General features: G+C 46.6%; 2 protein-coding genes across 3 annotated transcripts in view; both read left to right on the top strand.

Moving 5' to 3' along the window:
• Window positions 1–221: 221 nt before the first annotated feature.
• DCAF7 (DDB1 and CUL4 associated factor 7) lies at window positions 222–16,138 on the top strand. The gene is made up of 7 exons (XM_054649628.2): window positions 222–680; window positions 5,333–5,491; window positions 5,794–5,905; window positions 6,951–7,069; window positions 8,542–8,751; window positions 9,324–9,441; window positions 9,943–16,138. Exons 1-7 carry the CDS (start codon window positions 543–545, stop codon window positions 10,113–10,115), a joined length of 1,029 nt encoding a protein of 342 aa, XP_054505603.1. The 5' UTR covers window positions 222–542; the 3' UTR covers window positions 10,116–16,138.
• Window positions 16,139–21,251: 5,113 nt separating this feature from the next.
• The window catches only part of MAP3K3 (mitogen-activated protein kinase kinase kinase 3), a 32,429-nt gene continuing 27,439 nt past the window's right edge, over window positions 21,252–26,241 (top strand). For both annotated transcript variants that reach the window (XR_013185249.1, XM_054649586.2), the window contains exon 1: window positions 21,252–21,546. Coding sequence is in view for 1 of the 2 variants with exons in the window: in XM_054649586.2 (XP_054505561.1) it covers window positions 21,543–21,546 (4 nt within the window). In the remaining variant the exon portion in view is untranslated. The remainder of the gene's footprint in view (window positions 21,547–26,241) is intronic.

Raw genomic sequence — 26,241 nt, 5'->3', positions numbered from 1 at the left:
GTCGACAACGAGCGCGCCCGCCCTCCTGGACGGGGCCAAGCGCAGCCGTAGGTTACCCCAGCCAGAGCGCGAGCGTCCGTTTGGAGTGAAGGGCAAAATGACCAATAGAAAATCGAACCCGGCCGAGCGCACAGGCAGATTACCCAATAGGCAACCGACGCTCTAAATGACAGTCAAGGCATCCAACCCGCGTGCAGTGGGTGGGGCTCCCCGCGTGGCTTCCGTTCCCGTTGTGTGAGAGGCCGAGTCCCAAACGGCCTCAGCGCCGCTGCCGCCGCCGGGTCTGGGCCGGGACCGGGGGCCGAGCCGGGGCCTCCCCGTTCCCCCGGGGGCCGCGCCGCGCTTCCCCCGCCGCTCCGAGAGCCGAGCCGAGCCTTCCCCGCTGCCCGACGCCCAGGGGGCCGTGCCGTACCGTGCCTGCTCCGCTCCCCGTCCCGGGGGCCGCGCTGAGCCTCCCCCCTGCCCGCCCCGCCTCCCCGCTCGCTGCAGCCGGACCCGTCCGCTCGCTCCCCGGGCCAGGCCCGCGGCCCCCCGGCCCAGCCATGTCGCTGCACGGGAAGCGGAAGGAGATCTACAAATATGAGGCGCCCTGGACCGTGTACGCCATGAACTGGAGCGTCCGGCCCGATAAGCGGTTCCGCCTGGCGCTGGGGAGCTTCGTGGAGGAGTACAACAACAAGGTGGGCAGCGGTAGGCGCAGGGACTGGGGCAAACGGGGGCTGGCCCGCCTCGTCCCGGGGCTGGGTGGGCGGGGGGCAGCTGAACAGAACCGTCAGGTGCCCCCCGAAGTGCAGGCGCTGGACCAGGGTCGGGCTGGTCTCTTTCTGACGAGCCCTGGGTGCTGCTGGTTTTGGGATAACGCTGCTGCAGGGATTCTCGTGACCTCTGATCGTCGGCATTAACGACTGGGTTGACTTCAGTCACATAAGCACCGTGTGCTGTGAGTTCTCTGTGGTGTAAAGAGCTGGGAACTAAAGGTGTGAGTATGAGATGAGTGTGGATGATGCTGCTGTAGAAATAAAACGAGGTCTCCTGGCTTGGGCTTATCTGGCTTTTTGGTCAATACAAAGGAAAGTTCGTGGCCAGGACTGAGGTTTGTACATATATATGCATATAGATATAAAGAATCTACCACAATTTGAGGAAGAACTTCTTTCCATGGAGGGTGGCAGAGCAGTGGAACAGGTTGGTCAAGCAGCTTGTGGAGTCTCCCTTTCTGGTGGCATTCCAAACCCACCTGGATGTGTTCCTGTGTTACCTGATCCAGGTTACTCTGCCTGGAAAAGGGGATTGGACTGGATGAGCTGAGTTCCATTCCTGCCCCTGTGATTCTGTGATGTACAGGGTGTCTGAGACTGTTGGAAATGTGCTGTTCTCATTGTACTTTCTTGCTGTGGAGGACTTGTGTTTGATAACTTTTTCATAAGTATATAAACCACTCTCAGTATTGATTCCTCAGTACTTTTCCCTGAGAACAAGGGTGTCATGAGGCATGAGATTGTATCTTCAGTGTTTCCCTGCAAAGTGTAAGTGAAGAATGTCACACCGGTAACAGAGACTGTGTTCATCTCTCAGAACACGTGTGCAGTCACTTCTGAACAACCTTCAAGGTGCTGGTCTGGTACAATGAATTACATAGAAATAGAGATGAGAAGATGGATGAAGTTACAGAGCATCCTGAAATTTCTGTGAAACTGAAAGTTTGCCCATAGAGCTTGGTTTATAGCACGTAGCTTTGTCAAGGTGTTTAATGGAGATTGTGGAAAATACTGACAGAATGTTGGGGATAGGGCTCTGTGCAAGGGTGTGGTGACAGGGAGTGGCAGGGGTGACATCTCTTAGGGTGGTTAGATCACTGCCCTCACAGCAATCCTAAATGTGGGCTTTGCTGAACACGTTGTGTAGTTCAGGCAGTGTGAGCCCTGTGTGAGAGTTGTGTCCTTTTCCTGGGGAGTGCTGTGCTTCTGGGAATGCTGCTGGGGACAGGCAGGGCCTGAGCTTGAAAACTTCCAGTTTGTTCAAAGACCAACTTGGAAACATTTTTGTAGTCTGTACTCTGAGAAGGTAAAAGGGCAAATCTGCTCACCCTGCCAGCCATCACATTAATGATGGGCTCTGGGGCACACAGACTGAAGCTGCTTGCCAAGACCTGTTTGAACCCCAGCGAGTTTTGTTTCAGCTTGTCCACCTTCCCTGATGAAATTACTGCTACAAGAAGACAGATGCCTTGCTCTGGATGGAGGAATTAAATAATTTGAGGTGGTGTTTCCTAAACTTCTTGGACTGGGAAGCAGCAGTGAGCAGCTGTAACCCTCATGGATCAGTGTCACAATGGGAGGGAGCAGTGTTCCTAGGTCTTGCTATTTAAAATGCTCCACATGCTCCTGGCTGTGGCTTCATGGACCAGGAGATATCTGTGGAAAACACCAGAAAAGGCTGATTTTTGGGATCTACCTGCAAGACAAAAGCAGAATCCAGTTCAGGAGGCAGTAGAGGTTGTGGTGTGCACAGCTCGCTCCCAGCACTGGAGCAGACAGACAGGTTCTGACCAGGTGCTCCCCAGATTTCCACCTCCTCCCAAGCAGTGCCTCAGACAAAGAGGCTTCAGGGCAGTTGTTCTGCCAGAAGGTCATTTGTTCTGTAAGATCTAGCAAAGAAAAATTGATTGAATGCTGGAGATTAATTGGTGCAGTGACATCTTTCTGATTGTACATGACCCTAAAATAATTGTGAAATGTCATTTTGGGTAGTTACTAATTAGATTAAAGTTTTGGGGGTTTTCAAACTACTGTGGGCTTACTTCACTGTTCCTCCAACCATATAAGAAAAAGAAGCTGTTACCAAATTCTGCATCATTTAGTTCTGATTCTTTAGTATCAAGTTGGAGATAAATTCTAAAAAAATCCTAAGGAATGCTGATTAAAGGTGATTCTTTACTGACATGCACTGTTGCAATTATGCTTTATGTTGATAAGTGCTTGGATTATAATATGCTAAAATTAGATGTGGATTTTCCTATCTTCAAGTGTTGGAGCAACAAATAAATACTTAGGATTCCTATTTAATCACAAAACCAGTTGAGACTGAACACACCAATTCTCATTTTCTCACTGGCAAGACTTAGAGGGAGATGTAGAATGGTTCAAATTGTAGCCAGACTGACAGTTCCTTTCCCATAGGCATTAGCCCAGTCTTACCTGGGCTGGACCTGAGGCACTCCTTTGTGCAGCAGCATTCTTGCCTCCCTTGCAGAGGGGAGAGACAGGGCTCTGATATAATCAGCATCCTAGAAAGAATTCCATGTTCCATCCCCTCGAGAGGATGAGTGGAGGGGCTCTGTAATGACTCTGTGTGGTCAAGCCCTGAGAGAAGAGTCCCAGCTCTGAATTTGCAGGGCTTGGAAGAGCAGAGCTTCTCAAGCTTTCCTCCTGCTCCCCCTGGCAGCTGCTCCAGCTCTGAGGGCTGGGCAGGCACCTGAGCTGCAGCAGCTCTGGTGGTGATAATAACAATTTCTGTTCCCTAACCCAACCTAAACATGTCAGAGATCAGAGATGCTGAATTGCTTCATCTTAAGGTCTGAGGAGGGGTTCAATGGGAATGTGCAGTGCAGGAATATTTACATGAACACCAGTGAAAGGGGATATTTTGCTGTTTGAGATTTGCTTTTCTGGCGATCAGGATGTTGATTGCTTTGTGTAGGATTAATACACTCATGTTGAGTGGAAAACACCATAAGCAAAGGAGAAATGATAGAGGTCATTTGTCTTCTGATCCTAACCTTGCCATAAGATTTTCTATCACCAAGGACAATGTGCTTCCTTTGTAAAATCTGCTTAGTACTCCTGATCCCTAAAGGAGTTAGAAAGCTATTTGTCAATCACTTTGGAAGTCTGGGAGATTTTTGACTGATTTATACTAGGGTGTGAAGGATCATAAGGAGCAGTTGTAATAAAGAGAGGGCAAGACAGGCTGTATTTCAGTTTTTGGAAGCATACTTGGCTGCATCTTTTAGTGTTTGTTATGAGATGGAAAGGATGGAGCTTCTCATTGAGGGGGGGCAAGGCTCTGCATTTAAGAAAATCTCTAAATGAGCTCATAAAACTGCAAATTAATTAGATTTTAAGATCCACATAAGCATTTGTTGGTTTTCTGTTATGAGGGAAAAATATGATAAATTTCCCATCTAGCTGAAATGTGTAGTTGATTAGACAAATTGCTTATCCCAGGATAAACATAAATTTAGGATTTTTTCAGATAAATATCTTAGAAAAAGTCCATTAAACTACTATTCCCAGGAGGAAGCTGCTGTGTGGAAAGTACTAGGAAATTCCTACTGTGAGCAGCTTACAAACCAATTGCAGTGAGTCGTCCCCATAATGTTTGTGTTTGAGCAGCATTTCACACAGTGGGACTTTCATCCTGTTTGGGTCCTGTGGTCACTGCAGGTTAAACAAGTCCTCCCAGCACCCTTTGTTCTCTGTGCACTTTCTGACATGTCAATATTTTTCTAATAACATCATGTCTGGGACTTGAAGCATTCCTTCAGGTGCTGTCATGGCCAGGCTGTGTGGAGATAGTTTCTTGTTTGCTCTGTTTTGCATCATTCTCACAATGGGGCAAGTTTAGCCCTTCCCCCTGACACATCAAGGTGCAAAAATTCTAATTTGGGATTCAGTTACCTAGAATCTCTCAGCAGACCTGCTTTCTTGGTCTGTTCACACATTTGAATTACGTAACCATTTTAGCTCCCCAATATTTTAAGTTTGAATTCTGGTTTACTTTCTTCCTCTCTGATGTGATTTGTTTATGAGTTTTTCATGCACTTGTGACAGAACATTTTGGGTCATGTGGTGCTGAAAAAGCTTGCCAGCTACCTGCCATGATCCATCACAGTCTGCAAGGTTGTGGCCAAGAATTCCATGATATTGCACTTCAATTGTGCAAACTCCAGCTTGTTTTGCTCTCTGAAGATGACATTGTCAGCATCAGTTCAGTTAAGGATGAATTGGAATAATGTTTGTGCAGTTTAAGTGTGTGATTGAAACTGGGCTCTGTGATGTGGAAAAGAGAAGGGTGGTCTTTAATCCTTCAGGATTGGATTTCAGTTCATTTGGGATCATCTCTTCCAATCAAAGCACTGTATGATTATGGATATTCTCTTTACTTATATGCCCCAGCAGCACTTAATGATTTCTCATTTCATTGACATGATGATCCTTTTGTGTCGTCCTTGAGGTGACAGAAAATGTCCTGAAACACCCTCACTCTTAATGCTGTCATTAGAAATGAGTATTTTGATTAAATGCTTTCTTTTAAAAATGGTTTCTCACAGGTGCAGCTTGTTGGTTTGGACGAAGAGAGCTCAGAATTCATTTGCAGGAACACCTTTGATCACCCCTACCCCACCACAAAGCTGATGTGGATCCCAGACACCAAGGGAGTCTACCCAGACCTGTTGGCCACCAGTGGTGACTACCTGCGAGTGTGGAGGGTGAGTAAATCCTCCCTAGGAAAAGATGAACCATGAACACTGAATTCTGTTATATATATGATCTCTTTTTCACTCAACACAAGATTTTCTTGACTGCAATAATGTGACTGTTTGAGGACTATAAGAGAAGCAGAATTATCATGGCAATTGCTGTTTTAATCAGCTTATTGAAAATGGAGCTGGTGGCTGTGTTTTTTAAAGCTGAGAGGAAAGAAACCTGGGATTAACTCCTAATGTTTTGTGCCAGGGGAACAGGTCAGGTGATGTTGCTTTTTAAGTCAGATGTTTCATTTTCTCTGAAGGTGGGTGAAACTGAGACCCGGCTGGAGTGTTTGCTGAACAACAACAAGAACTCGGATTTCTGTGCTCCACTGACATCATTTGACTGGAATGAAGTGGATCCTTACCTGTTAGGTGAGACTGACAAAATGTTATGGTTTTGGCACACTTTTTAATCGAATCTGATCAAGTCTGGGCTGTAACTGCTGTTGTGTCACTGCATGTCCACTGGTTAATCTGATAATTAACCACAGACTGCATTGTAGAAACTGCTGTTGTTTTACATTAAAACATGAAAACAATCATCTCAATCATGTCATGGGGGCTATTTTTTTCATTGAAAGGTGCCCTGTTCAGTGCAGAATGGTCACTCAGGTTGGACTAGGGACATTTGGGGACGGGGAGTCTTGGCCTTCAGGGCTGCTGAGCTGTTGCTGCAGTTCTGAGTAAGGATGTCCATCAGCTCTGTGACTTATTTCAGGGTGTTCTGCAGTGGATTTGAAGCTGTGCACTGAGCTGTGTGTTTTGTGAAGCCATTTCAGCAGGAGGAGGAGAGCCAAGAGTCCTTCATTCAGCTGGAGGAGGGGGCTGAACACTTAAGGTTTAATTATAGCCTCCAGGAAAAATTGTGAATCCAGGATGACTGATGCAGAGGTTTGTTTCCCAGAAGGGAACAGCCATTTATGTCAGGGGGATTTGCCCAGAGATTAACAGTGATAATATGTCCTAGTAATTATTTACTACATTATTTATTTTTTGTGTGTTACATGTCTCATCTCTTAAGAGCTTTACTGCTAACCCCACCTTCAGCCCACATCAGCAATCAATTAATAATAGCACGCCATCAAAACACTGATTGAATTTGGGGTTTGGCACACACAAGAGATGTACAGGATGGGAAAGCTGATCTCACAGTTGCATCAGGCTTTGGAATAGATTGAAGCAGACATGAGCTATTTACACTTGATTCCTGTGTGGAAGGCTATTTCTGCAGTTAAAAGGTTTGGGTCATTTAAATGCATGGAAGACTGCTGCCTGTTTGACATTCTTGATTTTGGTTCTATGCTGTTCTCGTGGCTATTCTGATCTGTAGATGTTGGGGGATGTTGCATTAACCCAGGAAGCAATTAAATCATTTGTGACAATATTAATTTTGCTAATAGAAGTGGTTTTGTTTCAGGTACCTCTAGTATTGACACAACCTGCACTATTTGGGGTCTGGAGACAGGACAGGTTCTGGGAAGAGTAAATTTGGTGTCTGGCCACGTGAAGACCCAGCTTATTGCACATGACAAAGAGGTGAATGGGGGGTTTGATTGTTTACATTGCATCTTCTAAAAGCACTAGAAAAGGAACAGAACTTTTTTTTTTCTTGAACAATTTAATGATTCAAAAAGATCATTTATGTAAGTTTGTATACAGATTTTCTAAAATTATATAGTTTTGAGTACCTAAATACTACTGGCTATCGAAACAATTCTTTTTACTCATCATAGACTCTTGACTTAAGAACATGCTTGTTTTAACCTGCTGTGCCAGGTGTCAGCTGTGCTGTGCTGTGCTGTGCCAGGTGTCAGCTGTACTGTGCCAGGTGTCAGCTGTACTGTACTGTGCTGTGCTAAGTGTCAGCTGTACTGTACTGTGCCATGCCAGGTGTCAGCTGTGCTGTGCCGTGCCAGGTGTCAGCTGTACTGTGCTGTGCTGTGCCAGGTGTCAGCTGTACTGCACTGTACTGTATTGTGCCATGCCGTGCCAGGTGTACTGTGCTGTGTGAGGTGTCAGCTGTACTGTACTGTGCTGTGCCAGGTGTCAGCTGTACTGTGCCAGGTGTCAGCTGTACGGTACTGTGCTGTGCTAAGTGTCAGCTGTACTGTACTGTGCCATGCCAGGTGTCAGCTGTACTGTACTGTGCCAGGTGTCAGCGGTGCCATGCCAGGTGTCAGCTGTGCTGTACTGTGCTGTACTGTGCCATGCCAGGTGTCAGCTGTGCCATGCCAGGTGTCAGCTGTGCTGTGCTGGGTGTCAGCTGTACTGCACTGTACTGTACTGTGCCATGCCATGCCAGGTGTACTGTGCAGTGTGAGGTGTCAGCTGTACTGTGCTGTGCCAGGTGTCAGCTGTGCCATGCCAGGTGTCAGCTGTGCCATGCTGTGCCATGCCAGGTGTCAGCTGTACTGTCCTGTGCCATGCCAGGTGTCAGCTGTGCCATGCCCGGTGTCAGCTGTACTGTACTGTGCTGTACTGTACTGTGTTGTGCTGGGTGTCAGCTGTGCCATGCTGTGCCATGCCAGGTGTCAGCTGTACCGTGCCCGGTGTCAGCTGTGCTGTGCTGTGCCATGCCAGGTGTCAGCTGTGCTGTGCTGTGCCATGCCAGGTGTCAGCTGTGCCGTGCCCGGTGTCAGCTGTGCTGTACTGTACTGTGCCAGGTGTCAGCTGTGCCATGCTGTGCCATGCCAGGTGTCAGCTGTGCCGTGCTGTGCCAGGTGTCAGCTGTGCCATGCTGTGCCATGCCAGGTGTCAGCTGTGCCGTGCTGTGCCGTGCCCGGTGTCAGCTGTGCTGTACTGTACTGTGCCAGGTGTCAGCTGTGCCATGCTGTGCCGTGCCAGGTGTCAGCTGTGCCGTGCCAGGTGTCAGCTGTACTGTCCTGTGCCATGCCAGGTGTCAGCTGTGCTGTACTGTACTGTGCCAGGTGTCAGCTGTGCCATGCTGTGCCATGCCAGCTGTCAGCTGTGCCGTGCCCGGTGTCAGCTGTGCCGTGCTGTGCCCACAGGTGTACGACATCGCCTTCAGCCGCGCGGGCGGCGGCAGGGACATGTTCGCCTCGGTGGGCGCCGACGGCTCGGTCAGGATGTTCGACCTGCGGCACCTGGAGCACAGCACCATCATCTACGAGGACCCCCAGCACCACCCGCTGCTGCGCCTCTGCTGGAACAAGCAGGACCCCAACTATCTGGCCACGATGGCCATGGATGGCATGGAGGTGAGGCAGCAGCTCCTCTCCCCTGGTTGCTGATGGTGGTTTGTGTTCTGGGGCAGGTGGCCTGGCACTAATTTACAGCCCGGTATTTATGGCAAGGGGGCAGCACCAGTACCTGAAGTATGATTAAGGACCAGTTCTTAGTGCACTGAGGAGTTAAAGAAGTGACTTTGGCATTATAAACTTGAGCTTTATGGCTTGTATATATTGCAGCTGATTTTTAAGAGGAGTCTGTGAGCAGCTGGGCAATAATTTTCACCTAATATCTTTGAGTCACTTTGTTCTTTCCCAGCCCAGCTTTGGTTTGTTACCAAGGCTGCTTCAGGGAAGCACAGTTTGTTTGCCACTGTGGCCTAACTCACAAGATCCCTGTGAAGTCTGACTTCTTTTGAGACACATGGCACACTGACCAGCTGGAAGCTGTTCTTTAGGAGCAGAGCTTACTTGCCTACCACATCCTTTAGGAAAGAGCCATGTTTATAGCCTTACCTCAAAATATCTTGTATTTGGAATAAATTAATTTTAAAAAATGCACTTTATTAATGTAGCTGGGTTGGTTTTTTTTTTTTTTGAAGGTTGTGATTCTAGATGTCAGAGTTCCCTGCACCCCTGTTGCCAGGTTAAACAACCACAGAGCATGTGTAAATGGAATTGCCTGGGCACCTCACTCTTCCTGCCACATCTGTACAGCAGGTAAGTGTGACCTACAGGGGAATCTTGGAGTCCTCTACTGCATTTGCAAAATCCTCTTCATCCTAAAGTATATGCAATTGTCTGCCTGCCTTTTGCTAAAGAATACTTGCAATTTAGAAGGTCTTTATTAGGTGACTTTCCCAAAATGTTACAGAAATAGACACCTACTGGAGTGATGAGACCAGTGCCCAAACTGTGCATCAGCTCTGGCTAACCTCCTGTTATTTTAATGCTCCTTAGTTTTTTTGTAATGCACTTCTTAAATGTTTTCTGCTGTTTCTGAGTTCCACTGGTCATTCATTTATCAGCTCTGTCTTGGATAATGTATCATGATCCAAGTTTGTTTTGTTAGAGCATAATGGTGTTGCTGTGTCTGGCTTGAATATGGATCAGGACTGGACCAGCCATGTCTTAGCTGGCTCCTGAGGCTCTAGGCCTGCAGTGGGCACATGTGGAGATGCTGTTTCACTGACTGTACCTGCATTTGTTGTCTGTGTGCAGCGGATGATCACCAGGCTCTCATCTGGGACATCCAGCAGATGCCTCGTGCCATTGAGGACCCCATCCTGGCCTACACAGCCGAGGGAGAGATCAACAATGTACAGTGGGCATCCACCCAGCCAGACTGGATAGCCATCTGCTACAACAACTGCCTGGAGATCCTCAGAGTCTAACTTTGCAGCTTGGTGCACAGTGAGGCAGGGCTGTGTCCTCCCCCCTCCCCTCTAAAGTAAGAACACCACCAGTCAAGTGGCCAGTATCTGTTGTTGCTTTGCATCTGCTGTTACAAGAAACTGTTACAAGAATGGATGGCAGGGGTCTCCTGTCTCTCAAGAACTCTAAAATGCAGAGACGTGCTGAGCCTCTTGGAACTTCTGGGTTCTGGTTTTCTTGTGAAATTCCTTTTTTCCCCTCAGTAAAAGTTCTGTATATTTGTTTGTTGACTGTATTAATAAGCTTGCAGGCTTTTAAGTTGCTGCATATGTCCATGTGTTTGTCAGCCAGCTGAGGCAGCACATCCACCAGTTTAATAGATGCAGGTGCAAAACAAGGTGGGGGGAAAAAGACAATGATGTTAACGGCCACCTTGGCAGGAATCTTTATCATTTCTGTTGTTGCTGCCTCTAAACTGTTTAAACGTTTGTATGTTTTTTATATATTGGGCTAACTTTCTATTGAGTAAGGTTTTTCTCCCTAATTCTTACTTTTGATATGTGATCCACTTCCATATGTCCAAAGCAGGACCTGTTCATGGATACAAACCACAGTAACACTGCAGCTCCCTGGCAGTAAAGGCCTGCCAGAATCAACTGTTGCCTTGGCTCCCTGCATCTGGTGACCTGGGCAGAATTTTCTGGTGCTGTGAAGTACAAGTACTTGTTGCACAATTTCCTTACACTTTTCTGATGCTCAAGGCAGTTGTTACTATGGTAGGTCTTATTTTTAAATTCTAACTGAGTTTGTGTGTATCCTGCAGTCGTTTTAGCAAACAGAGCAGTGATAGGTTGAGAAAGAAGATCTGTGCATGACATGAGCTCCCAGGAGGCAAACAATTCCTGAAGAAATGTATTTGTAATGGGCTTGGGATTGACACTTCCAAATTATTCCCCCTTGGAAGACTTACCTTATCTAAAGCAAAATAAAATGGTTTCACACTTTGTAGCTTGCTTGATTGGCAAATAATATGAGCAAATTTTGTGGTCAGGCTGTACTTCAGAGGTAGTGTTTGGCCTGTGTTCCTAGGAGGTCTTGAAGGGAGCAAAAAAGCAATCTTTTTGTGAAGTGTATTTGCTTCATACTGCCAGGTCTTGTTGAATGAACAAGACAAGTCAGAAAAACTGGTCTGCTATCCAAAAGAAAGCTGGTTTTTTGAAAGAAGTTACTCCCTAATGTGATGCACAAAGGTGGATCTGGAAGGAAAGAAGCTGTGCCATTGAGGCCAAGGTTTGGCATTTGTCATCCTCCTGACTTTGGGGGATGTGCCAGAGGGCTTCTGTTTGGAATAGTGATCACTCTGCAATAATACTGTTCAATGAAAGCTGAATGCATTAGGCAAGATAAAAATCCTTGTTGGAGTCTTACTGTAACACAGGTCCTGTGCTGAAGGCTCTGCAGTTCCCTGATGAAGACATGACAGCCAGAAATGCTCTGCAAGGTGTGCAGCCCAGTTTCTATGTAAATGTCAGAAACCATCAAAATTCTTTCCACCTAATGAGTATTCACCTGCAACTGGAGGCAGATTATAAATAGCAGGACACTGGCAAACTTGCATCTTGTCAGTTTATGCAGGAAAGGCAAGTTGGGAAAGCAGTTGCTGTGGAACACTGAAGCTGACACTGAGAACACTGTCAAATACAGAACAGAATCTGCAAAGTTTTGTCATTCTGGACATAGAGAAATACTCTTCTGCAGGCTGCTTCTCACCGTGGAGCTCAGAAAAGCATTGCCTCAGGAATTTGATAGGAATTCATTAGGGGCAGCTGTATTCCATCATTCCTTTTGATAGCAGAGAACCAGGAGACCAACACTGTGCCAGCTGATGTTTTGTCAGTGTGTTCAGTTGTGGGATTTCTGACAAAGCTTGATTTGACTTGAAGGTCAATTTTTCTTATTAGCAGCACTACTGAGAGTAGTGTGTTCCACAGGCAGGCTTTAGCTAGATGTCAGAGCAGTGTTAGCCAAACAATCAAATAGCTAAATGCTATTTCTGCAATAGCACTTCATCTGAAACTGGAAAAAACTTACATAGGATGAAGCAAAAATTGGGGTTTTCTTAGCAGGAGTGGCTAATGGCATTCACAGCTTTAGGAGTCATCTGAAATATATTCACAGGCTTGTCATGCTCTGTTTAATTACCAATGGCAGGCAAGAGGTGCTGTTACTGAGAGGGAACTACTGCAATGTTAGTGCTTTCCATGTCCCCTTTTTGCTTCAAAGTTTATTCCTGTACAGATGGCATGAGTCAAAGATGAATGCTAAGATAATGAGAGCTTGTATAAAGGAACTCATGGTCTGAATAGCCAGGTAGATTCTGCTTCTGTTGGAAATCAGTCCTGTTAGGGACCTAAAGAGGACCCAGTGTCAGTTCTTGCATCCATGAAACTGATGGAAGTCTGTTTGTGAAACTGTGTACTTACCCCAAATGCATCAAAGGCAAGTGAAGGAATCTTGGAGACTCCAGTGGATTCTAAATAAAGCCTATATCCTGTTTTTTTTTTTTTTTAGCCAGTTGGGATACCTTCTGGATCTACAGCATATTGCTTTGGGCATAATCCATTGTCATTCTTCACAAGAAATTACATTGAAAATCACTAGAGACTGTTTTGGCACAGGGAAATAATACTTAAAATAACTTCAAAGATGTCACTTGAAAGGTTAATGAGTGAAAAGACATGAAAATCCTCATGGGTGAGATGTTCTGTAGTGCAAATGACACTTCTATATAGAAAAGGAAGGGAAAGACTTTTGTGCCCTTTTGCCAGCAGCTGCTGACCCAGTGCCAGGGAGGGAATGCTCTGCTTGGTGTTTGTGTGCAAGACAAAACAAACCCTGACACTTGTCCCTGGGGCCTGTGAATTGAAATACACAGATTATCACAATTCCCCTGTTTGACACTCAATTTTGTAGGGTGTGAAGCCCCCATAAGCATTATTTTTTCCCAAAGCTCATGGAAATAAATACTTTGATACTCAATTTCTGTTATTTGGTGCTTACTGCACAAGCAGAGGATGCAGAACAACTGCTTGCAAAATACCTCATGTTTTTTGAGTAGAAAGTAACATTAAGGGAAGAGTGAACACAGGTGAGGTGAGCAAAGCAGAAAAGCATGTGCTGTTGTTGGTAGAGGCCAGCCTGGTTCTGGCACAGAAATAATTCTGAGTTAGGAAGTTCTGTATCACTTCTCCAGTTGATTAATTCAAGAGACTAAACTATTGTTTGGTTGTTATGTTCTGTTTAAACCAAGCTTTCCACAGATTCCTACTATTATGTGGGCAACCTGCTGGCTCTCAGCCAGGAGCTGTTGATGATGTAAGATTTGTTAGGGTGGTGAAAAACCTGCAGTTAACAAGTTGAATGTTGATTTAGTGTGTAGTGTGCCAGCTCTGTGAACTGTCTCAATGAGGAGGGCCATGGTAGCTTGCATCTGTGGGAATTGTACTTGTGTGTGCAGGGATTTAAAAGGCAAGGATTGGAGTGCTTTGACAATCTATTTAGAAAGAAAACACAGTGGTTTCAAATAATATGAAAGGAGACTGCTAAAACAGGTTGTTTCTTATGGAACCTTGAAATGTATTTAACGGGGGAGGCATTGCCTCTCATAAGTCAAAGTTAATGATCCTTTCAAAACTCAGCAGTAATTACTCTACTGAATGTTCTGGATAATAGTGAAAAGCTCTATTTTTGCCTCGTGGTGCAATGAGAAGCTGCCTCAGTCTGTAGATCACAGCCTGCCAGGGACCAGGTGAGGAATTCACAGATGTTCTCGTGCTTGTTGTCAATGGGAATAAGGAGCTGAGTGTGTCCATTTTGTTCTCTTGCAGATGGCACTTTAACAAGTATATTTTTGGTAAGATTAGGAGGAGAGTGGTCTTTTCCTCAGCCCTTGTAGGGTAGGCATTTGTGTTGTGTAGAAAATGTTAAATAACGACTGTCACCAGAATCCTAAACTGGGGCTGTCGTGGACCCTCACTTGTTTTTACTGAAAGCCAAAAATATGAGCACTTGACAAGGCTGTAAATGTCAAACTGAAGCTTCATGTTCTGAGACTGACACTGTCCTGTAAGGCCAACCCAAGGGATGTGCTGCTGCATGTCCCCCAGAGAGTCCTTTTTGTTTAGGAACTTTGTGGTGTTTGGGAATCCTCTTCTTTACCATCAGAGCACGATGGTGACAGTGCTGGGTTGGTTGTGTAGGGATGTGCCTGAAGTCTTTGGATAACTTGAATTTTGTGAGAGAGAAACTGCAGCTGCTGCCTGGGAATTCCCACAGCCTGAACCATTGAACTGACCCGCTGGTCAGTGGTGTTTTAACCCTTTCCAGACACACTGGGAAGAGTGGACAGCAGCACAGCCAAGCTCAGGGCTCAGCAGGCTGCACAGTTCCAGTCCCATCCAAGTACTCAAGGGCTGAGTTTTCCCACTGCTGGTAGCAAAGTGGTTCCACCCCCTCAAATGCCCAGTTCTCCTGTCAGGTAACACAAATTCTCTCCAACGTGTGTTTCCTGCTTTCTGCTCTCACAGCAAGCCTGTACCTGCTGTTCTGTGGACATGGAAAGCAATGAGCAAGTCACTGTCAGCTCTGCCCCAGTTTCTCTTGATCTTTGCAGGGAGTCCAGGGAATTAATTGTATGTGGCACTTAAAGAGCACTTTCTGATGCAGCTGTACTTCCCCTGCTTACCCAAGAAGAGTCAGAAATGTTTCATTCTTGAGGGTATTGAGGAGAGTTGAGGATGCCCCTGACTCGATTTGTTTTCTGGAAGGGATCTCCAGAAGTTCCAATCATCACCTTTCACCAGCAGTAAAAAGAACAGTAATTAGAAATGCAGCTAAATACCAGTCACTGAAGGCTCCTCTGGTGATTCATGGCAGACACCAGGTGCAAAGGGACTTGTGAGAGTTGCTGCTGCCTGTTTCAGGTGACAAGTGTGTCTGCCAAGGACCTCAGTGGCCTTTTGTGCAGCCTCTGATACTTAGCATCAAGCAAGAATTTCCACAGTCATAAAAAAATTATCTCAGTGGCTTCCATCAAGCTGGTTTCTTTATAGGAAATCTAAGAAAATTAAGGAGAAAAAAGCTACTTAATGACAAAATATTGTGGCCATATGCAGCTGTAAACCTGTGGTCCAGCTCCCATTCCTTGGAGTTTGCTTTCCATGGGCAACAAATGCAACTCCAGCCCCTCTTAGTGCTGAGGGTGGGTCTGGGGGATCTTAGCAAGGCAGAAAGGCAAGAACCAGAGCAGGACAGAGTCCCAGTGCAGCTGGAAAAAGATCTGTTGCTTTTTTTGACAACTTGGGAAATAGGAATTACGAAATCTACTATTTAAAAGTAACCTTTTTTTAACCCTCGGGTTTGCTAGCAGTGTAAAATGTAATTTAAATCCATTGCGCCGAAGCGTTTTTGTTACCAGTAGCCGAGTAGGAGATTCTACTTTTAGGTGTGTTTTCCCTTCTGCTCTTCCCATTCACAGTCCTGTTGTGGTAATTTCCTGAAGGTGTAATCTTTGTAGCATGATTGTACAAACATCCATATGAGATTCCTGACTTCTTGTTCTCACTAGAGTATGTTAAAGCAATAGTAATTTTACTTCTGTCCTTTTCTCCACCTGCAACTTCGCTACTATTCTGTCCTAGAGGAGTCCCAGTATCCTGCTATTCAACAGACATATATTGTTGACATGGATAACTGCAGTGTCCCTATATTCCTTTATTTTTATGGAGAAAATATAAAAGGGTTTGTTACAATGGATTTTAACACCTGAGTCATGGAACCATATTGTTGAAACTGTAAATTTTAAGGCAATTTTCTGAACTCGCTTGAAAGTGGAATGTTGCATCCTTTTATGCTATTTCCTGCTTCCTATGTAGTTTTATTCAGATTTTTTAACCTTCTTTCTAAGTTTCGGCCTCCTGTGTATTAGGTACAGTATTTTCTGCCTTTCATACTTTGTAATAAAAATGGAACATTTGTAGATTGACTGCAGTTCCCTGTGTGATGAGTGAAAACCTGGGGGGAGCAGGGAACCACAAAGACCCTTCCTTCCTTCTGTGTGGACTTGGTTGCTGTGAGAGGAGGCTCATTGCTTTGCCTTGCCTCTGCAAAGCTGGTGAAGTATATTGATCCCTCATCCTACAAATACCCACCCAAACTTGATCATTTCAGCTACTCCTAAGTTGCAAGTTTCCCCAAATACATTATTAGGAGCCCAGCCACAACAGAACTCCCAACAGAATGGTTAATGCAGCTGTACATTAAATATTTGCTTTCTTAAAAATCTGCTGCAGGGTCTGTGCATCCCAGTGTTGTTTCTGCTCATGTTTTCCAACATTTGCTTCTTCCTTGCACCAAAAAATGGGAATTATCTGCTGCGTGCTTTTGTTTTTAAGACGAGGGGAAGAGGGATTCTTTTTTTGAGTTCAAATAATTAGTCTCTGAGGGATTTTGAATATAGGCAAAGTGTAAACAAAGCAATTGGGCACTTGTGTAGCTGTAAGTCTCTCCTGGGCAGGGTGACCTCTCTTAAAAGGTGTTTTTTCCACACACTCAGTCACTGCTGTCGTGTCTGGAACTGGGGCCAAGAGGAGAATAGTGTGGCAGAGCTTGGAAATTTGTACCTTGGGCCTTGGCAAGCAGGACTGATGACTTCCCTAAGTATTTAGATTCAATCTAGTTCAACTAAATGCTTGGATTTATTTCTAATTCTTTGTGTACTTTGAAATAAAAGCTTATTAAGCTTCATGACCACATCTTTGCCTGCAAAGATGCTGCAGTGATTTTTAAGCTATATATGGACTTTGTGTTAGTAACTCCTGCTCAGAAAAAAATACTTTCTTTCTAAGAATTGTTTGTCTTTCACCCTAGAAATGCATCTGCATCCTCACAGATTATTTTTGTCCGTGGATTCGTGCTTTGGGATGCTCCAGAGAAACTTTCTCAGCTGCCACTATGGTGGAAGGAGGCAGCTTGTGCAAATTGGAGCAGTGCAAAAAGTGGTGGACTGGTGGATAATGGGTGAAGCAGGTTGCCTGTCAGCGTGGCAAAACAGGAGGAATGGAGGTAGAAAAAAAGATGAGAGGGGTTCTGCCTTTTGTAAATATTATGGACCAGCCAACATCTGGCACAGCTGTCTTGCTCTGTGGCCATGGTTCTGATACCAGCTGTAGGTGAAAAGCACATAATTAATCAGCAATCAGTAAAGGGCTTGAAAATACTTGAAAGAAACCCTCTGTGGTAACACAATGCACAGCAATAGCTGCAGAGAAAAAGTGGTCACTGAGATTATTCTGGGGCCTGTGACTGGAAGACACATTTAATTCTGAGCTTTTTCATTCGTGCTGTTTTAGAAACAGTCCAGACTGTCAGCTCATATAATATTTTTAATCTTCTTCCTCCCCTTCCTTCTCTAATTTTGCCATTCCAAAGGCAGAACAGCTTCTGGTTTTTCAGCAGCTTCAGAGCCCCCTCTGCTGGAATGCTGCTGGCAGCCAGGCCCAGCCCTGGGCCACAGGACAGGTCCAGGCGCCCACCTGCTCCTCCCGGCTGGGAAAGGCTCTTGCAGGTGTGTTTTACAGGAGTTTCACACGATTCATGTCTCTGCTGGGGGAGAGATGCATTTGGGCCCATATTTATCCTGCCATGCTGTCCTAGAGTTGGGAAATGATGACAGTGTTCCATTCGCTTTGCTTTCAAAGCTGAGAGAACAACAAGGGATTTTTAGGAGAGACAGAACTGCCTGGGATTCATGAGATTATTCTTACATCTGCAGCACCCTTTCATGCATCCTTTGAAGAGAGGATACCCCATCCCTGGCAGTGTCAGGCCAGGCTTGATGGAGCTTGGAGCACCCTGGGACACTGAGAGGCGTCCCTGCCATGGCAGGGCTGGCATAGATGGGATTTAAGGTCCTTCCAACCCAAAGCATTGAAGGATTCTCCGGTTCTGTTTACAGGGTTTCTCCTCCTCACTCCCTTCTGTGGCTCTGGAGTCCAAGATGTAGAATAAGGAAGTTTTGGCATGGGACAAGGCTCAGCCTGGAGCCTGCTCTGCTCCCCAGGAAGGATGTGTCTACCTAAACAAGAAGGGAAGCAGGAAGGAAAGAAGAAATAGTACATCTGATAGCAAGGAAAAGGGGCTCTTTCAGTCAGGTATGCTTCAGAAAATGGAAATACTACCACAATAGGAAATAAGATGATGGCATGGTGATTAAGACACTAGGAAAAGGTGCCAAGAGCTAAATCCCAAAGGTCTACTCCAGACTTCCTGTGTAACTTCTAACAAGTCACTGTCTCTCTGTGCAATGCCCTTAAGTCCCTAAAATAGGGATTACACTTCCTTTTCTTAGTTGATGCTGTGTGACAGCGTTAAAGAATTGGGCCTTATAAAGTTCATTTCAAAGAAATGGGCTGACTGGAAACAGAGCAGCTCCTGGAGAGTCTCTGTGGATATCTTTACTGATGATTTTACACTAAATGGATAAATTCAAGAATTAAGTCTGTTCTGCAGTTGCTGTTTACAGGAGTGAAGCTTCTCTGCTGGAAAGCTGCAGCTTTGGAAGGATGTGGACAATCTGGGTGGAAAACCACGGAGTATCAGCTGGTGTGAAACAAATAACCTGATCCTCAGCAGGAACTGTAATGGCAGGACAAGGAGAACTGGGTTCAGACTGATAGAGAGAAGGATTTGATGGGCTGTGTCCTCCCTGGGAGGGTGGGCAGGCCATGGCACAGGTGCCCAGAGCAGCTGGGGCTGCCCCTGGATCCCTGGCAGTGCCCAAGGCCAGGCTGGACAGGGCTTGGAGCAGTTTGAGACAGTGGAAGGTGTCCCTGCCCATGGCAGGGGTGGCACTGGGGGGGTCTTTAAGGGCCCTTCCAACCCAAACCCTTCTGGGATTCTGTGATTCCAGCATAGCATTAAGTACACAGTAAAAGTCAGAAAGGAATTATTCACTTTTTCTCAAATTACACAAAAAAGGGACACTTATTTTGGTAGAAAGTCGGATTGCAGTTCAGGAATGATTTACCAGCTTGTCGGGGAGGGGGAAAAAAAGGTGTGAGGGTCTGTAGTGGTCCAAAAAAAGTCCTGATGGCACTTGCATGTAGATAGTGATGCTAGAATGTCTGTAAAATGGGGAAACCACAAACCAAGAGACAAATCTGTTGGTTTACACATTAGGTTTGACAGGTGGGTGAAGTGATGAGCTGTTAAGGACAAATCATTCTATTTTCAATTCGGTAGAAGGTGCGGGGAAGCTTCAGTGAAATCCAGACACCCTGGGCAGTGGGAGATGGGAACCCGAGCGAGTTCCACCAGGGTGGGTGTCCCTGCCATCTGCCAGGAGCTGCTGCCTCCTGTCACAAGCTGCCACTCGCTGGTCTAATATCTGTTGGACTCAGTAAAGCAAGTTTCTGCACAAAGGGACATGGAATCGTTCTCGTTTAGCAGGACAAGATAGGCAAAGATAGCAAATGGTGAGGTGATGATGGAGTGGTTTGAAATCAGGGCTGCTGCAGTGGGGAACTGATACTGAATTTCTGCCTCCCAGGGCATGGGGTGGGAGCTTCCCTCTCTTAGAAAAGCCTTTTTATAATGATCCTGGCACAAAGAGCGAGCATTAAAATCAAATTTGGTGATGAACAAAAGTGGGAGGCTTCAATAATATGAGGGAACTGGAGTGTCTTGGAGATTGGATGAGTGAAGTGTGAGAAATAGAGATGAGATTAAATGTAGCAGCAGAGAGTGCAAGGATGTGAATTTATGGGCAAGGAGAAATCTGTGGAGTATTTTATTGGAAATTAGTGAGGACAGGAAACTGAGATGTAGTGGTTGGTAAAGGGTAGTGATAAACCATCGTGAAGCTGTGAAAAAGCATGTCAAAAAGTGGTTCCAAGATCAATAATGGTGCTGTCAAATGAGAGAGGAATTCAAATTGGAACAGGGACAAAAAACTACCCACATGATACCACAAATACAAGACTTGTATTAAGAAGGGAAAGTGGCTGGGTCTGTGGATCCCTTTTCCTATTTCTGTGTCTACCTGGTATGACACTCCAAGAGCTTTTTACTACCTTGACAGTTAAAAAAAAATAAAAATAAAAATAAATTATGTTGCAGATAATGTTGTCATGTTTTGACTAAGTCCCAAATCCCTCCTGATGGGTGGGTTCGGATTCCTGCTCTTGTTCACACTTTTGAGCAATTTCCCTTTCCAGTCTAGTTTTCTTGTCCGTGTGCCTTATCCAGGTTCCCTAACCCCTTTGACATTGCTGCCGTGCTGTTTGGGAGCAAAGCCACTTCCAGACACTTGGCAGGTTGAGAAGCAGCAGCTGGAACATCTGCTCCAGGTGGGGTTCCCAGCAGCAGGGCAGCCCTGGCCAGCACAGGGAGTCAGGGCTGGGCTCCTTTTCAAAACAACAAACCCCTTCTCCTGTTCCTTTGGTGGAGAGGACAGCATGGAAATACCATCCTGCAGGTGCAGTGGACACACACTGGGAAAGAGCAGGCTGGGGTTTGTTTTAAAAGGTGTAATTTGATTTAAACACGGGGGGAGAATGAGATGATCTTTAAGGTCCCTTCCAACCCAAAGCATTCCTGATTCAGAGTGGAATTTCTGGGTTGGACTGGATGATGACAGAAGCACACGGTGGTGTGTGAACGGAGTTACCCAGCAGTTGCATCAGACCCAATAGAGCAGGATTTTTTAATTATAAATTATTAGTTCATTTGAAGGGAGCATTTCTTCTCATTAACCCTGTGGCTGGATTCCCAGAGGTGCTTTACTGTAGGTACAGCACGGGCAGACGGACAAAATTCGATTTTTCCTTTTCTATTATCTTTTCTGGATCCGGCCCCGCTGTCCGTCACTTTGATTGACAGCAGCAGGAGGGCGTGGTCTGATGTGCCCCGCCTCCGATTGACGGGGGCGTGGCTTCGCCGCGGCGCAATGGGCCCCCGTGATTGACAGCCGGCTCCGCGGGGAGGCGGGGCGGGCGGCGCGGCTCCTCGAGCGCCCATTGGCCAGCAGCGCCGTCGGGTGGGCGCCCCGGCGGCGCCGATTGGCGGGCGGCGGCGGGTGCCGCTGTGATTGGCAGGAGGCGGCGGGTGCGCGGCGGCCGCCGAGCGGTTTGTTTTGCGGGCGGCGGCGGCGGGGCCGGCCCGCACGGACCGGGGGCACCGGGACGCACCGGCAGCGCCTGCGCCCTCCCGCCCCCGCCCGCCGCTCCCGGAGCGCGGCCGCCGGGAGGAGGCGGCGGCGCGGGGCCTGGGAATGTGGCGGCGGCGGCGGCGGCTCTGAGCCCTCCCCCTCGGCCCGGCCGCCATGGAGCCGCGGCGGTGACAGCGCCGTCCCGCAGCGCCCGCCGTGAGCGGGGCCGCCGCCCGCAGACATGGGTGAGGAGCGGCGGAGAAGCCCCGGGAGCCGGGGCCGCGTCATGGGCCGGGGCCGCTGCGGGCGGGAAGGGGCGGCGGGAGCTCGGCCGGGCCCCGCTCCGGGGCGCTCGGATCCGCCGGGGCCGGCGCGGGCGGGCCCGGCAGCGGCAGCGCCGCGGGGAGCGGTGGATTTTCAAGGATTTGGTTAAAATGGTGAAAATCGGTGTTTACCGAAACGTGCGGTGCCCCCGCCGGTACCGAGCTTGGCCAGACGCAGCCGGCGGGAGCAGCGGGCCGGGCTGAGCTCCGGGGGCTCCTCCAGCCTCCAGAAGTTGGCTCTGCTGGAGACGGGAATTGCTGTGCTCAAGCTTTATCAGGGAAATTTCTATTATTAAGCGCAGCTTGGGCGTCCATCAAAATAGATTTTCCTTTATGGAGCTCCCTCCGAGTTCTCATTTGCCATTCTCAGCGCAGACAGCAACATGTAAAAACAAGTAAAGGAGTTGGAAGAACTCTTTTTCAAGAGGAAAACTTTATTATGAAGAGCTGCCATGACTGAATTGGATAGATTAATTCAAAATAATTTGGATTTGGACTGTATGTCCTGTATAAAGAACTGCTTATGGAGAGGGTCTTGTGCTTCCTAATTCTGTTTTCAGCTTAGAGAGAGGTGCTAGAATTAAACTTTTAATTGCTCTAAACCAGAACTTACTCATACTTGCATATTGGCAAGGAAATTCCTGCTTTTCTAAGTCTGGAGTTTCATGGCTTCATGGGCTGCAACTTAAATGTTTCTTCCCTGCAACCAAATTTGGTTTTCTGAGACTCTCCTTCATTTAGTCTGTGTACATAATTAACTTATACTTTAAATTCAAAAAGCATTGCAAATGTTATTCTACAACTACTTCAATATCTCTTCACTCTGTTTTAAATTGGTAAATACAACAAATTCATGCAAAACCATCGCTAGATTTCTCTGCTACAAAGAGGAATAGTGTAATCCACTCTGTTTAGAGCAGCAGGGTGCTTCATAAACTTAAAATGGTTTAGAAGTCGGAGCTTGGATTTCCATGAAAGTGTTTTCCAGTGGCAGTTGGACCTGTGTTTGTAAACATGTGAGCACAGAATGAAAAAATACAATTTCATGGACCACTCCACCATAGCATTGTGTGCATCATGGCACAGCTGCAAGCAGATTTTTCCCTTTGCAATGGGAAAAACCTAAATTCACTCAGCAGCTGTGACCAAATAATCTGATCAATAACGGGTGCTGGGCTGTACACGGCGCTCTGACTCCTTTGGGCTGGTGTTTAACCCACCTGAAGGATGCGTACGGTGCTGATGTCGGGGCTTGCAGAGCCCGGCGCTCACCTGAGCGGATCCAGGGCAGTCCCTGAGGGTCATTGCCCTCCTTGGCAGGCTGGAGAACGGGGCCCTGCGGCCCGAGGGGAGCGGGGCTGGCTTTGGGGAGCAGGCCCTGCTGCCTGCAGCTTCCCCTGCGCTGGCTTTTCCTGCCTGTGTCACTTCCTTCCCTTGGCTCACACGCACCCGGTGACAGCGCGGAGGGAGCGGGGCTGAGCCTGCGGGTCAGGACCGGCCCCAATCCCTAATCCCAGCCCTGTCCTTAACTTGGGAATGGGAACAGGGACCCTGAATGTATCCTGCACTGATGTGCCTTCTAGAGCCCTTTGATTTTTCCTCTCACTCTACAAACCAGGTCGTTTGTGATTTCCTAAAGCTTGCACACAGCAGCATTTTGGTACCACTAAAACCACCCACAGCAAAGGACTCGAAACTCTTTTCAACTCTTTCTGCTTTTTTGAGACCTCTAACATAGACACAATTTGTGTAAAATTTCCTCATTGCCCTCAGATCTGCCAGTCACTCACCCACACCAGCTTTGCTGTTGTGGGGGTAGATAACACACAGATGTGTTCACTTCTTTCTCTTTTACACAATATGGGATCATGTGTCCCACTATGACACCATCTAAAACATGATCCTGGACTAGGGGTGTCCACAGACACATGCAGATCCTTCTGCTGTTCTAACTTTGTGATTTTTTTTTTTTTTTGTTCTTTTTCCAAACTGTTTCCATTTCCGACTTGTTCAGACCTGTGTAACAAGCCAGGGATTGGTTGAAGTAAATGCTTTGTGGAGAGGAACAGCTTTCTCTGTGAGCAGCAGTTCGCTTTTATCGAAGTTATAAAAATCCTTGAGTGTAGTTTTTAAAACATGAAAAGCATTTCCTGGACAACATCTTTCCCACACAAAGCAGAGCTGTGTTTCCCAGACCTACTGGAGACCAGGCAAAACAGGGTCTCTCAGTGCTCCAAAAATTGCTTCATTTTCATTTGTAGCAGCTTCTGCATTGTGCAGTTAATGTAAGGCTGCTCCACGTGCTTCTCCAAGTCAGTCTATGGAAACCCTCTGTTGGGATGGAACTAAAGAAGTATTCAGGCTTCTCAGCATTAAATCCATCACAGTGCTGTCCTCACCAGATGCACTTTTCCCCTATGCAAGCTCAGTATTTGACTTTATTTTATCCTTTTAAGAGATAAATACTCTGTCATGTCCTACCTCATCAACACAGGGGTGAATTACAGGATGTATGGTTTAGTAGTAGGGAAAACCAATAGCTCAGTGTAAGACTACTAAAAAATGTACAATAAGATTCAAACTCAGCTGAAGTTCTTCCATCCTCTTTGTTAGAACATTAACTGTTCCCATTTTATGAAGATAAATAATATTTTGGTGCTAGAATGGCTGCAGTGAGTGAGATACAGAGCTTGCAGGGCACTGACTGGGGTTTGTAGAATATCCTGAGCTGGGAGGGACCCACAGGGATGGTGGAGTCCAGCTCAGGACACCCCAGCAATCCCACCCTGTGCTGAGAGCGTTGAGCTCCAGTGTTTGCCAGATGCTGCCCTTCAGAGTTTGTGCTGCAAATTCACAAGTTGCCTCAGTAATAAATAAATTCACTTTATAGCTGCAGTCTGTAATAGATAACACACACAGTTGGCTGGATGTGTCCTCTGTGCCACAAGTGAGTGACTGCTGACTCCACACAGCCTGGGACCTGGGGTAGAACACCTGCAGCCAACCCTTCAGCCACTGATCTTTGTTTTCCAGTGATGTTGAGAGGAGAATTCTTACTCTCAGACCTATTCTTTGATGGACTTGATTTCTTGTCATCAGCCCTCAGTTATAAACTGCTTTCATAGCTCGTCTGCTTCTTGCCCAGAGGAACTCTGCCAAGACAAGCTCTTCATCCTCCTGGTATCTGGCCAAACCCAGACTGCACTGTAGTGGAAAACTTGTGTCCCAGCTCTTCCCTGAGTGTTTTGGGTGGTAGGAACCTCAGGGATGTTCCAGGCCATAGGTTGTGGCATTTTGTTGTGCACGGTTTCAGCCTTTGTCTGCCAGGTGACTCCAAGGCTGTTCTTAGCACCATCAAAATGAAAGAATACCAGTAAATTGGAGACACTCCAGTAAAGGCAAAAGGTTAAATGTTCAACTGTAAAGTTGGAAACTTAAAAAAAAAAAAAAAAAAAAAGGAAAAAGTTGTGCCATTGCCTACCTGGAACTTTAGCTTCATTCACAGCTGTTTCTTCACATTTTCATCCCACAAGGGGTTACTTAGTGCTGAGATAGATCCCAGCACTTATTTCCTTTGGCTGATGTGCTTCTCAAAAAGCAGCCTCTTGCTTTGGTTGTGTTACTTACACCACTTGCTTCTTTTACATGCAGTTGGAATGTCAAGGAGTGCTCTCCCTTCTCCACTGCCACAATGTGGTTATTGTCTCATTTGGCTTGTCTTGGACTGCAGAGATTTGCTGGGTTTTGATTCGGATTTTTTTATATTCTCTGCATTCCTTTTTTAAGATTTTTTTTTTTCTGTAATTAACACCTTCTGCAGATGCATTGGGAGATTTCTTTTCCTTTTATTTCATAACCTGGTCTAGGCTTGATGTTTCTGGTGTAACATTGTGGAGTCACAGTGGATGTATCTCAGATGTTGGGTGCTCTCAGGACCAAGTTAGGACTGACCTTCCAGTGCCTGAAGAGAGCCTGCAAGAGAGATGGAGAGAGACTTTACAAGTGGACAGGACACAGGGAATGGCTTCCCACTGCCAGAGGGCAGGGATGGATGGGATGTTGGGAAGAAGTTCCTGCCTGGGAGGGTGAGGAGGCCCCTGGATCCCTGGCAGTGCCCAAGGCCAGGCTGGACAGGGTTTGGAGCACCTGGGACAGTGGGAGGTGTCCCTGCCATGGCAGGGGTGGCACTGGATGGGCTTTGAGGTCCCTCCAACCCAAACCATTCTGGGATCCTGTGAAAGCTAAAACAGACCTGGGCAGAAACTGTTTGTTTTAGCAGAGATAATCCTAGTTTGACTTCTGTTCTGACTGGGACTTCAGCTGTTCCCTCCTAACAAAGAAGTGTATTTTTCTCATTCTGCTTTTAACTTTCAGCAGGATCTGCTGCCTGCGTGCTTTACAAGCTGTATGTGTCCCACATCTGTCATCTTTCAGCATTGCGAAAATCTAGTTTATTATCCAGGCATTGATTAATTATGAAGCCAGTCTTCTGCATAAAACATAAGCTGACTGCTTTGGAGAGACTCGTGAGCAAATGCACGACACGAAATTGCAGAAACAAATTGTCCCAGTGAGTGCCTTTTCCAGAGAAGTGCCAGTGTGAGCCAGTCCATCCTT

This window comes from Agelaius phoeniceus, chromosome 26 (genome assembly GCF_051311805.1).
Source record: "Agelaius phoeniceus isolate bAgePho1 chromosome 26, bAgePho1.hap1, whole genome shotgun sequence".
NCBI lineage: Eukaryota > Metazoa > Chordata > Aves > Passeriformes > Icteridae > Agelaius > Agelaius phoeniceus.
Note: the sequence above shows the minus strand (reverse complement) of the source record. Positions and strands in the feature narration are given on the sequence as shown.

What these genes read in the sequence shown, in the direction of transcription:
- DCAF7 (XM_054649628.2), top strand. Translation starts at nt 543, where the DNA reads ATGTCGCTGCACGGGAAGCGGAAGGAGATCTACAAATATGAGGCGCCC. An exon ending in AGTGGATCCTTACCTGTTAG is followed by an intron (nt 5,906 to 6,950) that starts GTGAGACTGACA and finishes GTTTTGTTTCAG; the next exon opens with GTACCTCTAGTATTGACACA. An exon ending in TGGCCATGGATGGCATGGAG is followed by an intron (nt 8,752 to 9,323) that starts GTGAGGCAGCAG and finishes TTTTTTTTGAAG; the next exon opens with GTTGTGATTCTAGATGTCAG.